Raw genomic sequence first — 14,413 nt, forward strand, 5'->3', positions numbered from 1 at the left:
CTCTCATTTTTTTTTTTAATTTTCTCTTTGTTTGTTTGGTTCTTCATTTTTTGTTTTCGAGGTAGGGTGTCTCTCTAGCCCAGGCTGACCTAGAATTCACTGTGTATTCTTAGGGTGGCCTTGAACTCACTGTGATCCTCCTACCTCTGCCTCTAGAGTGCTGGGACTAAAGGCTTGTGTCACTGTGCCCGGCAGGTTACACTCCTATATGGTCTTCTGTCCCCAGTCCACTGAGGGCCCTCCTCGGTCAAGTATCCATGTTCCCTATGCAGTCATGGATGCATCAGTCAGTCTCTGTAGAGGTCAGGGAGCAATGCCTCTGGACACTCCTTCCTACCCTGCGGTTCCTCAGTCCTCCCATATCCTCTTCCACAATGTTCCCTGAGCCTTGGTGTGTGTTACAAGACTACTTGAATGTTGAGCTCTCTGCAGTCTCTGGAGTTTTGCTTTGAGGTGTTTCGAGTGTCCTCAGTGTCTATCGCCATCTCCCTGGAGCTGGGTGTCAGGACAGCAGTGAGGGCCGCAGTCATGTTTAGACCGTCCTTCCTCGCCTGGGTCCCGGTAGCCATGTTGGAGGCAGCTTGTCTACTGCAATCAGCTATCTTCTTTTGTATCGAAGAATCTGGGTTCTCCCTGGTTTTTGCTGTTTTCTGTAAAATAAAGATTCTCCAACCAAGAGAGAGAGTAGCATGGATTAAAGGGGAGAAAAATCGTATCCTCAAATCCAAGACCTTTTAAAGGACTTAACCTTGCCTCACAGAATCTATCTGTGATGCTAACACCTTTGAGGGTTCCTTTACTGAGTGAGCATTCTCCTCTCGTGCTATTTGGCTGAACCACTTGAAAATGCCATTCTTATAGGTGGAAGCTAGGCAACCATCAGCAGTTTCAGAGGGCTTCCTTTACCCTGTAGGAGATACACACACACACACACACATACACACACACGTGCATACATCAGCTCCTGTACTCCCCCGTGGCCTGTCACAAAACAAGCTGATGAGTTGCACCCTATAGTTTATACCTGTGACCACAAGGTACCGAGGGTTTGTAGGCACTTTGTAAAATTGAGTGACATATGGCAAAAGAAACTTCAGCTTCTCGGATTTCTCTTTTAAAGTATAATTGGACTTTTCTTCCCCCAAAGGGACAACTACACCCTGCAGATCAACCCCAACTCGGGCCTCTGTAATGAAGACCACTTGTCCTACTTCACTTTCATCGGAAGAGTGGCTGGCCTGGCAGTGTTTCATGGGAAACTCTTAGACGGTAAGTTATTTGAAAGTCTTGAAGTAGAGCCGGGTGTGGTGGCGCACGCCTTTAATGCCAGCACTCGGGAGGCAGTGGGAGGAGGATCGCTGTGAGTTCAAGGCCACTCTGAGACTACATAGTGAATTTCAGGTTAGCCTGGCCTAGAGTGAGACCCTACCTCAAAAAAAAAAAAACAAAAAAAAAAACCTTGAAGTAATAAAAACAGGACAGTCTTATTTGAGGTTCTACACTTAGGTGTCTTCCACATCATAGATTGTAAATAAAAGTTTCAGCAGTTCTCTTTAGTGGAATAAATGAGATTATTTAGTGTCTTCATATTAAAGACCAATTTGGGGGCTAGAGAAATGCCTACGAAGTGCAAGGACCCAGGTTTGAGTCCCCAGTACACACATGAGCCACGTGCTTCTGAAGTTCTTTTTCGGTGGCTGGAGGCACTGGCCCATATTCACCCCCTCTCTCCTTATAAATAAATGAATTTAAGAAATGATTTGGGGACAAAATGAACAACGGCCTAGGCTATAAATGGAAGTTTCACTTGTTCTCTTCCACTGGAAATCAAACCCAGGACTTGGTGTGTACTAGACAAGCACTGAACCACTCAGAGCCCCAGCCGGCAGCAAGTTATTTTTACATTTTTGTTCTTTTCCCAGTAGAATGTTGTGCACTAAAAACAAAGTTCTGCACACCCTTGGCTTTTGAGAGTCAGCGCAGAGCAGAAGGCTCTGTGTGGATGCATTCGGAGTGTTTCCAGGACACCTTTCCCTGGTGAGAACTAGACTTGGCAGCAGATGAAAAGCTAATTGAAAAGTTAATTAAAATGAATACATCCATCAGGATCCTGCCACTGTAACATTTGTCTCCCAGTCAGTTTTTAATGTGAGGAGACTAAATCACTTCAAAGTCTCTAAGGTCTTAACCCTGGAGTGCCTGCTCAAAGACACAGAGTGACTCCGCCCTTCTGTTGTGCTCCCTCGGGAGAGTCAAAGTGCCCGGGAGGCTGGGAGCCAAGTCCTCTGCCTGCTCCGTCAAAGCTCGCCACATGCGGTTCCTAGGGACTTGGCCATTGAAAGTCATGCCCGTAAGTGGACATCTATGAAGAACATGCACAAGAATTTTTTTCTTTTAAGAGCTTGCATATGAGCTGGTTAAAGATAGGGTCTGGAGAGATGGCTTAGTGGTGAAGGCATTTGCCTGCAAAGCCTGAGGACCTTGGTTCGATTCCCCAGGACCCATGTAAGCCAGATGCACAAGGTGGTGCACGCGTCTGGAGTTTGTTTGCAGTGGCTGGAGGCCCTGGCACACCATCCATATATTTATATTCTCTCTCCCTCCCCCCATCTCTGTCTCTCTCAAATAAAAAAATTTAATTTAAAATTGAAATGGTGAAAGATGCCATTTCAGTTAGTATGGAGAGCTATGTGCAGGGGAATTGTGTTAATTGCCTTTATGTAGCCTAGCCTATTCAAATAAATAATTGATAGACCTCTGTAAGTTCTTCCTTGAACACTTTCACTATTAATTGCTAGCTGAATTTGATGCTCTGGTTCCAGGACTTTATTTTGCATAGAGTGGGGGATAGACGCTCTCCTTTCTTATGTTATTTTATTTGTGAGCAGAGAGAGAGAGAGAGAGAAAGAGAATGGGTGTGCCAGGGCGTCTATCCACTGCAAGCAAACTCCACACGTATGAGCCATTTTATGCATTCAGATTTATGTAGGTACTGGGGAATTGAACCTGAGTCATTGAGCTTTGCAGGCAAACGCCTTAGGCAATGAGCCTTCTCTCCAGCCCAACCCTCTCTTTTGACTCTCCATGAACTTATGAGGTACATGTTACATCCTAAGTCTCTGTCTATGCACATAGACGGTAGGCACTTCTTTCAGACTGTGTGTGTATACAGTAGGTTCTTCCTGCTGGTTCTGCCCATGTATGTATACACTAGGCACTGCTTTTTTGACTCTGTTCATGTGTCTATATAGTATCTGCCTCTGGCTGACACTCTCTTCCATAGTGATATACAGTAAATACTATCATCTGACTCTGTTTGCATGTGGAGTCAGTCAGTGCCTCTTTCTAATGCTGTCCATGTGTGTATAGTTAGTGCTTCTGACTCTTGACCCATGTGTGTATGCAGTTGTCATTTCTTACTCCATCCATGTGTGTATACAGTTGGCATTTCTTACTCTGCCCACATGTGTATACAGTAGCATTTCTTTCTCACTCTGTCCACGTGTGCATTCACTAGTCAGTTCTTTCTCACTCTGCCTGTGTGTGTGTGTGTGCACGCACGCACACTGTGGTTGCAGGTTTGTGTTCCTTCTTCTATTGTCAACCTGTCCAATGCCCTTCTACCTTTTTTTTTAATTTTTTTTGTTCATTATTTATTTATTTATTTGAGAGTGATAGAGAGTCAGAGAGAGAGAGAGAGAGAATGGGCATGCCAGGGCCTCCAGCCACTGCAAATGAAATCCAGATGCATACGCCCCTTGTGCATCTGGCTAACGTGGGACCTGGAGAATCAAGCCTCAAACCAGGGTCCTTAGGCTTCACAGGCAAGTGCTTAACCGCTAAGCCATCTCTCCAGCCCCCTTCTACCTTCTTAGAAGATCACTTTCTTCACCTTCAGCTGGCTGGGACAGTGCTGCAGAAGGATGAATGGGGTGGTGGTGAAGTGTAAAGGATGATCCTTTCCTTAGTGAATTTATGTTTAAGTGGGAAACAAGAATGGCTCCCGCTGCAAGGGATGCATTGACTCAGTTTCCCTGGTTTGGCGGAGGCCCAGGACCACTCTACCTCAGGCTCAGCCACCTGTGAGCTTCAGAAGCCAGGGTTGTTTCAGAAGAGCCAGGGCTGGCCCGAGGCCACCTCTGCAGGCGGTCAATGGAGAGAAGCAAGGTCGGGTGGAAATCGGAGGCTACCGGTGGGATCTCCATAATGGCATCACGTGTGTCGGGATGTGCAAGGCTTAAGGTCACGGTGCATGCAGTTAGACCAGGCCCTGGGTCTTCTGCTTCTTAACATGTGAGCGGCACTGTCAGCAGAGCCCGGTGTACGCAGATGCCCTGTGTGGCTGGTTTTGTGTTTTGACCTCTCCAGACACTGAAGCATTATGTGAGTGAGCCAGGGCAAGGCAGCCTGTACTGCAGGGCCGCACCCAAGGTGGCATGGGATGCTGCCGCTGGCCTTTGAACGAGGTCCCCTCAGCGGGACATGTGCGTGGCCACTCTCCAGGCCCTTGTGGTATTGACGCTGCGCAGTCCTCCAGCCCCCAACCAGGCTCTGCTGCACCCCTTCTCTGCCTGACCTCCCTGGGTCACCTTGTGCTTGTATCACGGACACACACACACACACACCTGTTCTTCGCACAAAGCCTTTTTGGCACCTCGGGCTTCTGCTTGGCCCTCGGACTTACGTGTCGCCCCTGGAAGCTGGACCCAGGCCCCTGCACTGAGCCATCTTTTGGCATGACTGCCCTCCTTTCTCACATTCTGCCCTTCCTGGGACTTCCTTGCTTGCTTGTAGATTTCTCTGGAAGGTCTTCATTGATCTGTCCCGGTGTGATCTGCCTCGGTGTCAGCGACTTGAAACTCACCCAGGTGTCTGCCATGTTTCAGGTTTCTTCATCCGGCCATTCTACAAGATGATGCTGGGAAAGCAAATCACACTGAATGACATGGAGTCTGTGGTGAGTGACAGCCATCCCACTTCACAGGGCGGTGTCAGCACGTCTGCAACCACGCACTCCCTGTAGCAGATGTCGCTCACCGAACACGGGGAGGATGTGCTGGAGGAAATCAGTGGTCTCTCTAATTTCTGTAATTAGCAAATGGTTCGCCTCCTAGGGCCATGGTACTTCGACAGACACACTCAAATCTCAGTGGTCGCCGCTTACCTGGAGGACTTGGAGAGCAGAGTAGACCCAGAGGGCGTCTAGAGACCTCCTTCTAACCTTGTTTCCATCTGAAACACTACCTGTGGAGGCTTAGACGGCCATCGTTTTGTTTCGTGACCCATTAAAATGGCAGAGGCAAGGCCAGGACACTAGGAAGGCTGTCTGGTGTCATCCAAGACAGGAAGGAACAAAGACTACTATGGAATGGGGGAGAATAGGACAAGCAGTCCAGAAAGTGACATAAGTTATCTTTTTTTTTGTGGGGAGGGTTTTTTTTTTTTTTTCAAAGTAGGGTCCTGCTTTAGCCTGGGCTGACCTGGAATTCACTATGTAGTCTCAAGGTGGCCTCGAACTCACAGCAGTCCTTACTTCGCCCCGAGTGTTGGGATTACAGGTGTGTGCCACCACACCCAGAAGGGATAGAAGGTTTCACATGGCGTGGAATCTGCTGTTTTACCTGCACTGACCGTGCTCAAGTAGAAAGGACTGTCCCCACAAAACTTGACCTCCTTGTAATATGCTCCTGTGCCTGGTTTTCTGTTAATGGTGCCTTGGCATCTACCTTCAGAATATGTGGGTGTTGGTGCACACGGGAAACGTTTTCTGTCCCCGTGGTAGATTACCAGCTCTGCTCCCAGATCCTGTCACCTGGGGTATAAAGCTGTGTGTGCCCAAGCCTTGTAGGCACGTGGATCAAGTCCCAAACATCACTGGATGGGTGTGCAGTGTCCACAGTAGTAGCCAGGACTGGCTGCATGTGGGCCTGATGCCATTAGAACCAGTCTCGCTGTCCCTTCTGGCGTTTCCTGTTCTAGTGTGGTGAAGGAAGGAGGTTGCGATAGGGTCGCACTGTGTGTGTAACCGAGGTTAAGCCTCAAATTCACAGTCCTCTTTGGCCACTACTTCCCAGGCACTCAGATTACGGGCTTGTACCATCATCTCTCTAGAAATTGCTTTTATTTGGGGGGGAGTTAAAAATATTTAATTTTGTTTTATTTGAGAGAGAGAAAGAAAAAGTGTTATGCGTATGGACACAGTAGGGCTTCTTGCCACTGCCAACAAACTCCAAACACATGCACCACTTTGTGTATCTGGCTTTATGTGGGTACTGGGGCATTGAACCCAGGCTGGCAGGCTTTGTAAGCAAGTGCCTTTAATTGCTGAGCCATCCCTTCACAGCCCCTAGAAATTGATTTTAAAGGCTTAATTTCAGCCAAGCATGGTAGCACTCAGGAGGCAGAGGTAGGTGGATCACCATGAGTTCGAGGCCACCCTGAGACTACATAGTGAATTCTAGGTCAGCCTGGGCTAGAGTGAAACCTACCTCAAAAAATAATAATAATAATAATTTCCTGGTGTGTATTAGTAGAGTTTTAAGGGGTGGGTGCCTGTGTACTGCACAGCAGAGTCCTTGGGCCTGATTTGCGGAGGGGAACCGAAGGCCTTGTGGCTCTGCCCTGGATTCTGAAACCAGACCAGCCTTGCCTTTTGCTTAAACTAATCAACAGAGAGCAGTGAGGGACCAGGATAGAACCAGGTGCAAATCAGCTGGTGTTTAGTGAGTGAACTCTGCCCTTCTGGTCTCTGATGTGCTCACACTTCCAAGACGGGAAGTATTTGGTCAGTGCGTGTCTGGTCCCATGGACCTGAGGCCAGGCATAGTGGATCTCCCAGCTCTCAGGAGGCTGACTGGATCTAGGAGACCGCCTGGGGCTGTCCTGTCTCTGGAAGAAAAGATGCTGTGGACCCAGACAGTCTTTTCATCTCTGACTGCCCTCCAGAGCAGGCCCATGTTGCAGAGAACAGGAGGTGGCCACAAGCCCTGTCACTATCAAGAGCTTTTATGTTTTGAGTTTGCAGGGAATGACATCAGTGAGTGATGTCGCACTGGGATGCTGTGCGTGGAGTGACATTCCGAGTTAGTGATTCAAAGAAACCAAGCATGTTTACTTGTTGAAACCCCCCTCTTGTCTCTCCTTTCTGTGTCCTGTCTGCAGGACAGCGAGTACTACAACTCTTTGAAATGGATCCTAGAAAATGACCCCACGGAGCTGGACCTCATGTTCTGCATAGATGAAGAAAACTTTGGACAGGTATGTGAGGCCAGCGTGCGGAGCCGTGTGGGTCTTGGAAGAGTGCTTTCTTTCCCATGGGCTGCAGCTCAGCATTTCTGGATGTTAGAAGCAGCCACATGGCACGTCAGTAATTACCAGCACCACCTCAGAGCACCCCTCGACTGTCAGGCCGGGAAGCTGGTCCCTGCCACCGTTGCTCTCCCAGCAAAGCCGCAGCCGCTGGGGCATTAGCTAGCACTGCTTTTGGTCCCAAACCCAGTGGGACTGATGGCTTGCTTTATAGCAAGTAGTCTCTTCCCATACCGGAGTCATTGTTTCGTAGCAAGGTGCACGTATGCCTGCATGTGGGCGGTGCTCCTCCAGCACATCCGGGCTTTCTTTGCTTCTTGACTCGGTTGTCATGGTGACGTGGTTCTTTCCGTGGCTGGGCTCTCTGCTGTTCTGCCCTGTGCCGCCATTCACTCCGGGTTCACCATAAAAGCTACTCTCAAGGTCAAAGTCGCCTGCCTTGAATTTTCATCATGACCCTGAGGGTCTAACAATGTGTTCATCTGAAATTTGAAACCTTTCATTCATTTGTCCCCCAGTAACAAGGCTTCCTGGGAAGCGATCTCAAGGTGATATCTGTCTTATCAGGAAAGCCCAGAGATAACTCCCACCTCTCAGACCAAACCTACATGGCCTTGGAATTAATTAGGTCACAGAGCTCACTGTAGGATTGCCAGATGGAAAATGAAATAGACTTGATCTTTATTGCTTCAGAGATGATCAAAAGTGTGTACTCTGTACTGGCAAAACAATGTACTTGCAGCTCATCCTTAGAGGTGCAGGGTAATCGGGTCCTGACCCCCAAGGGTTGGAAAGTCTCAGAAAAGATACTCACACTAGCAGAGGGGAAGGAATTGAGGACACCATGTACAAAATACATGTGTGTGTGCACATACATATATGTATATACATACATATGTGCATGTATATATATGTGTGTCTCATATACATATATATATACATATATATATATATGCACACGCATGCATATGTGTGTATATACATACATGGGTGTGACCCACAGCAATGAAGGAAATGACCATATGATAACTATCAAAACCACTTGCTGCCCTTTGTGTTGGCACCAGCAAGCCTGAGTTCTGGGAGTGGATAGGCCTGAAGAAATCTGTTGTCCTCAGGGTTACTGGGGAGGTCCAGAGAAGGATGTCAGGCACCAGAAAAAAAAGGGACCTTGTGACTTTATCTAAACACAGTATGAACAAATACATAACATTCATGTATAAAGATATTGTGAAACCCATTATTATATATAATCAGCATATTATATATAACCCTCCTCCCCCCACCCCCCCCCACACACCTCTCTTCAAGGGACCCTCCAGAATGGGAGTTTTAGCAGGGGCTGGGATGAAATGTTCTACCTGTTAGCTTGCTTGCTTGTTTTAAATTTTCTACGGTGAGACTAGGTATTTTTGTTTTAAAAGAATGATCCTCCGCCTCCTTTGTTCTAGTTATCACTTCAATTTCAGTGACATTAAGCCAGCTCCTGGCAAGGCCAGGAGCAGGTAGGAGCTTGGCGTCAGCAGGTCCATTCCTGGGCACTGGAGGGTGGCTCCAGAGGAGAGAGCAGAGCGCAGCGTCTTGATGCCTCTACATGGCTTCCTAAGCTTCCTCCTTCCATCCGTCCCTCCCTACCTTTCTACCATTACTGTTCTCGTAGTTATTGACTTTTAAGTCCCTTTGTTTTGCTACCTTGAAAGAAACTCCTCATGACCTTCTTCCTAAAATCTTACTTCTGGTAACAAACACAACACATGCGAATTTGGGCCTCTGTGGTCATGATGGACGTTCTCTTCTTTATTGAACATGGTGGTCTCTTGATAAATGAATAGCAGATGGAAAATGTTGCTCTCCTCCATCGTTGCTAATATTCCAGGAACTAAAATTCATAAATAACCATAAAGAAGTTTGCCTTTAATGATAGCATTTTTAAACATGTAGCGTCGCAGCAGTTTCAGAGGGTCATTAGACATTCTCATGTATCTAGAGCCCATTGATGGGGAAATCTTTTTTAATAAACTATGGCTTTTGTTTATAGTAACATGTTAATGATAACATGCAGAATGACTTCACAGTGGTGACTGTTGATTTTTCTCTGTAATTACAGACATATCAAGTGGATTTGAAGCCCAATGGGTCAGAAATAATGGTAACAAATGAAAACAAAAGGGAATATATTGAGTACGTATATATAACTTACAACTTTTTCTTTGAAGAAGTCAAATGGCATATTCAGCCAGTGTCCCTTACCAAAACAGCTCGTGAATAATGTGGACATGAGCTTCTTAGCCAGTGTTCAGCAGTGTGCATTTCCTGGGGGCTGGTCTACTAGACAATTACATGCAGGAGGGAAGTTGGCCTTGCAGAATGACCTCCCCACAGAGGAGTGAAGAAAGACAGTATGTTACTGAGCCGTCTCCAGTGTCTTTCAGAATAAGTGGCTGCCTTGTCTGAAAGCATCTAGGATTACAGCAGTGCCCGGCACCCCAGCATTAACTGGGTAAAATTAAACCCTTGTCTTCCCTAATGAAAATCTAGGAAAATGGTTAAAATGTATAGGAAAAGGTCAGCACAGGCAAATACACTGAATTGTTTCAGATGTTTGTAATTGATCAACCCAGTCTTTTCCTCCTTTTGGTGAGTGCTGCTGGGAGTCGAGCTCTTAAGGGATTCTCAGCAGATCCCTCACATTTTGAACCTTCCAAATTCTATCCTGAGAATACACATAAACTGCCACACGTAGCTTCTGCCTGCAATCCTGGTGCTGGGAAGGCAGAGGCAGAGGCTCAGTAGGCTTGCTGGATGGCCAGTTGAGTCTAACTAGTGACCTTGAGGTCAATGAGGGACCCTGTCTTAAAGGTGGTCACTGTTTCTGAGAATGACACAGAATGTCTTCTACTCCAGTATGCATACATGTGCCCTGCACACACATGAGCATGCAAAGTGCACAAACAGTACATGTGCACATAAGATATTAATGCACATAACAGTATGACATATCTCTTTAAGAATACATGTAGGTGCATGAATATATGTGTCTGTGCTGTGCACACATCGTATGTACTTACACACTGTGACTTCTCCAAGTCACAGTTCTAGAGCTCTCTGATCTACTGAGGCTTGGGGTGGGCAAAGAGGACTAGTGTGTTCTTGGGAGCCTCGCAGGTCCAGATTGCACACTAGTGTTCCACTGTTCCTAAAGGAATTCAGGATTTCACAGGGGTGCACCCCAGCAGGTCCTGCTTTGGCCATAATGTAGGTGGGGTTTCTGTCACTCAGAGCAGCAGCCCCATTGTGAAGTAAGTGGTTCACTGGAGTGACGGGGTTGACTAAGATGTTCCCTCTTCTTCCACAGCTTAGTCATCCAGTGGAGATTTGTGAACAGGGTCCAGAAACAAATGAACGCCTTCCTGGAGGTGAGCGCTGGCACTTGGGTCAGGGCGGGACGCAGCCTGTGCCTGCTCTCACACGAAACTGCCATCTTTGTCTCAAGCATTCTCCAGCTGTCTTTCTCACTTGTTTTTAGCTATATGTATGTTTGCTTGCTTCCTTGTTTATATGAGACAGGGTCTTGGTCTCTAGCCTGGGGTTACAGGATGACACCACCAGACCTGAGGCTTAACTCTATTTGAAGAGAACTGTTTTCATACCTGATCCAGAGCCATTATGTTGAAGTTCTGGTGGTACTCAAAGGAGCCACTTGCTGCTGCAATGTAGGGGCACTGCCTGCCCTGCAGAGCCCTGCCCCACACGGGCACACTGCCTGCCCTGCAGAGCCCTGCCCCACACGGACACACTGCCTTCCCTGCAGAGCCCCGCCCCACACGGACACACTGCCTTCCCTGCAGAGCCCTGCCCCACACGGACACACTGCCTGCCCTACAGAGCCCCGCCCCACATGGACACACTGCCTTCCCTGCAGAGCCCCGCCCCACACGGACACACTGCCTTCCCTGCAGAGCCCCGCCCCACACGGACACACTGCCTTCCCCTGCAGAGCCCCGCCCCACACGGACACACTGCCTTCCCTGCAGAGCCCCGCCCCACACGGGCACACTGCCTTCCTCTGCAGGGCCCCGCCCCACACGGACACACTGCCTTCCTCTGCAGGGCCCCGCCCCACACGGGCACACTGCCTTCCCTGCAGAGCCCCGCCCCACACGGGCACACTGCCTTCCCTGCAGAGCCCCGCCCCACACGGGCACACTGCCTTCCCTGCAGAGCCCCGCCCCACACGGACACACTGCCTTCCCCTGCAGAGCCCCGCCCCACACAGGCACACTGCCTTCCCCTGAAGAGCCCTGTCCCCCCCCCCCTTTTTTTTGAGGTAGGGTCTCACTCTAGTTCAGGCTGACCTGGGATTCACAATGCAGTCTCAGGGTGGCCTTGAACTCAGGGCCATCCTCCTATCTCTGCCTCCCAAGTACTGGAATTAAAGGCATGTGCCACCACACCCGGCCCATGCCCCTTCTTTATGACTATGTTTTATTTTGTTTTGTTTTGTTTTTTATGAGAAAAATCAGATAGAATAGGCCTGCAAACTAACTTCAGATTATGTTAGTCCTGGGGAATCAAACCTGGGTCCTTTGGGCTTTGCTATCTTTAACCTTCTTACAGATTCTCCTCTTCAGCTCCAAGGAAAGCACATCTCATGCGCCAGGTTTTTGCATTATTTCAAGCACCTGGACTAGCTTCTATCAGGGTAGGAGTATGCCTGGCCCAGCTGCCAGGTGTGGCTCACCATTGCCAATGTGCCCTGGCCCCTTCAAAGGGTGACTAAGGGCTGGAACCATAGCTCTGCAGTTAATGTACTTGCCTGCAAACCCTAAGAACCTGGGTTCAGTTCCTCTGTACCCAGGTAAAGCCAGCTTTCTAGCTCTCTGCTTGACAATAAAATAAAGGTAACCAAAAGTGAGATCCTTTTAATTGCTTTTTTAAAAGGAATGTTGAAATTTATTTATTATTTGAGAAAGAGGGAAAGAGAGAAAAAGAATGGGCCTACCAGGACCTCCAGCCACTGCAAACAAACTCCAGATACATGTGCCATTTTGTGCATCTGGCTTATGTGGGTACTGGAGAATCAAACTTGGGTCCTTAAGCTTCTCAAGCAAGTGGCTTAAGTGCTAAGCCATCTCTCCAGCCCTGAAATTCCTTTTTAAACTCGATGAAAAATATTTGTTGTTAAAAAAATAAAAGTAGGAAAAATCACAAACTGAAGTCCCATGCTGAGTTCAGTGACCTACGCATCATGAAGAAAGTTCTGACCTGAGAAGAAAGCTTTCAAAGGGGGGGGGGGTATAAAATGTGTGGGCAGGCTTGGTAAGGGTACATTTTGCATTTCTTTTACTTCGTTGAGAAACCCCAGGACTCAAATTCCCATCCCTGCCCCAACATCCTGGCATTACCACAGCATTGAAAGCCTCCTTTAGGGTCCCCTGGTTCGTGACAGCCCGGGCACCAGAGTGTGATTTGCTGCCCTCCCTGTCTCCCGGCTGCCAACTCACACCTCCTCCTTTTGTCTTTTACCTCCATGCCTTCAGCACGTTATTTTTAAATGTGCCTCTTAGACATCTGTAGATCGTGCATTTTAGGACACGCTGACTCACAATGGCATGGCACAAGTCACTTGTGGAAGCCACTTGTCTACAGTGTTCTATGGTCTCACACACAGAGTTTCAGAAAGTACTCAAATACCTGCAAGTTCTAGATCCTATGATGCGTCAAGACTTCTGTATTGTGGCTGTTTTTATTACTAGGCCTGTGATCACTTGATATGGCCCAGTAAGGGTTGTGTTTTATCTATTCGGGCTGGGGAGATATCTCAGTGGTTAAAGGTAATTGCTTGCAAAGCTTCTGGTCTGAGTTCAGTTCCCCAGCACCCACAGAAAACCAAATGCAAAAATAAAAAAAGTGGTATAAACATCTGGCATACTCTTCAGTGGAGACCTTGGTGCTCCATACTATACACATATGCAAATAAATACTTTTTAAAAAAAAAAGCTTGCTTTGCCCTGCAAAATTTGTCCTTAAAAAAAAAAAGGTGCTTACAAGTGGTTTTGTATTTTCCTTTCAGGGATTCACAGAACTGCTTCCAATTGACTTGATCAAAATTTTTGATGAGAACGAGCTAGAGGTTTGTGTTATCAATGTCTTATATGAAGTAGAAGTTTCTAAGTGTCTCTCATTACCTTCCAGATGGTATTGGTATGTCTGATCTATGAGGTACTGAATGCTTTCAGATGAATCCCAGCACGTGCTGAAGTACTAGTGGGGGGGGGGGGGCCTTCTTTCGTTATAATTTGATCCTCCAGTCTCCACCAGGGCAAGTGAATGGGAGAGACAACCACAGGTGATGGTCAGCATCTTCTGGGGGCTGTAGCAAGTATGTGCTCTTGAACTTGAAGTGATTTATGTTGGGTAAGAAGAAAACATTAGAGGAGGCTGGGGAGACAGTTCAGAAGTTGAAGGCACTTGCTCACGAAGCCTGCCAGCCCTGGTTTGACTCACATAAAGCCAGATGCACAAAGTGGCACATGTGTCTGTAGTTTACAGCAACAAGAATCCCTGATATGCCCATACTCTCTTTCTATCTCTCTCCCCCTCTCTCAGGAAGGGAGGGATGGAAGAAGGGAAGAGAAAAGAAAGGACAGGAAGGAAGGAAGAAAAGAAAAGCAAACGTAGCATTAGAGGGGCTAGGAAGCTAGCCAGCGTGTAAAAACACTGGCTGCAGTAGCATGGGACCGCAGGCACCTTATGTGCACGGAGTTCGGTTCCACAGTGCCCATGTGAACAGCTGGGCGTAGCATGCATATCCCTCCAGTCCTGGGAAGAGCAGAGAGTCACTGGAGCTCTCTGGTCATCCAGTCTGACCAAAAACAGCAGCTGTGCGTTCAGTGAGCTACTCCTTCTCAAGGAAACACATGGATGACAGACACGTAACGTTCTCTTCTGGCCTGTACGCAGGGCCTACACATCTGGACACGCCTGCATCTGAACACACACATGCGTGCACCATACACACATCATGCATAAAGAAACACATGCACAAAGGGGGGAGGGAACCTAGAAAGCTGCAAGGTAGTAAGAGAAGGTAGTATAGTGACCG

General features: G+C 47.8%; 1 protein-coding gene across 3 annotated transcripts in view; it reads left to right on the plus strand.

The window, feature by feature from the left end:
- Positions 1 to 14,413, plus strand: part of Nedd4l (NEDD4 like E3 ubiquitin protein ligase) — a 323,634-nt gene that overhangs the window by 296,575 nt on the left and 12,646 nt on the right. For all 3 annotated transcript variants that reach the window (XM_004654771.2, XM_004654774.2, XM_045134685.1), the window contains 6 exons: positions 1,148 to 1,269; positions 4,887 to 4,957; positions 7,162 to 7,257; positions 9,416 to 9,489; positions 10,664 to 10,724; positions 13,382 to 13,441. In XM_004654771.2, the coding sequence (XP_004654828.2) occupies positions 1,148 to 1,269; positions 4,887 to 4,957; positions 7,162 to 7,257; positions 9,416 to 9,489; positions 10,664 to 10,724; positions 13,382 to 13,441 (484 nt within the window). The remainder of the gene's footprint in view (positions 1 to 1,147; positions 1,270 to 4,886; positions 4,958 to 7,161; positions 7,258 to 9,415; positions 9,490 to 10,663; positions 10,725 to 13,381; positions 13,442 to 14,413) is intronic.

This window comes from Jaculus jaculus, chromosome 15 (assembly GCF_020740685.1).
Source record: "Jaculus jaculus isolate mJacJac1 chromosome 15, mJacJac1.mat.Y.cur, whole genome shotgun sequence".
Lineage (NCBI taxonomy): Eukaryota > Metazoa > Chordata > Mammalia > Rodentia > Dipodidae > Jaculus > Jaculus jaculus.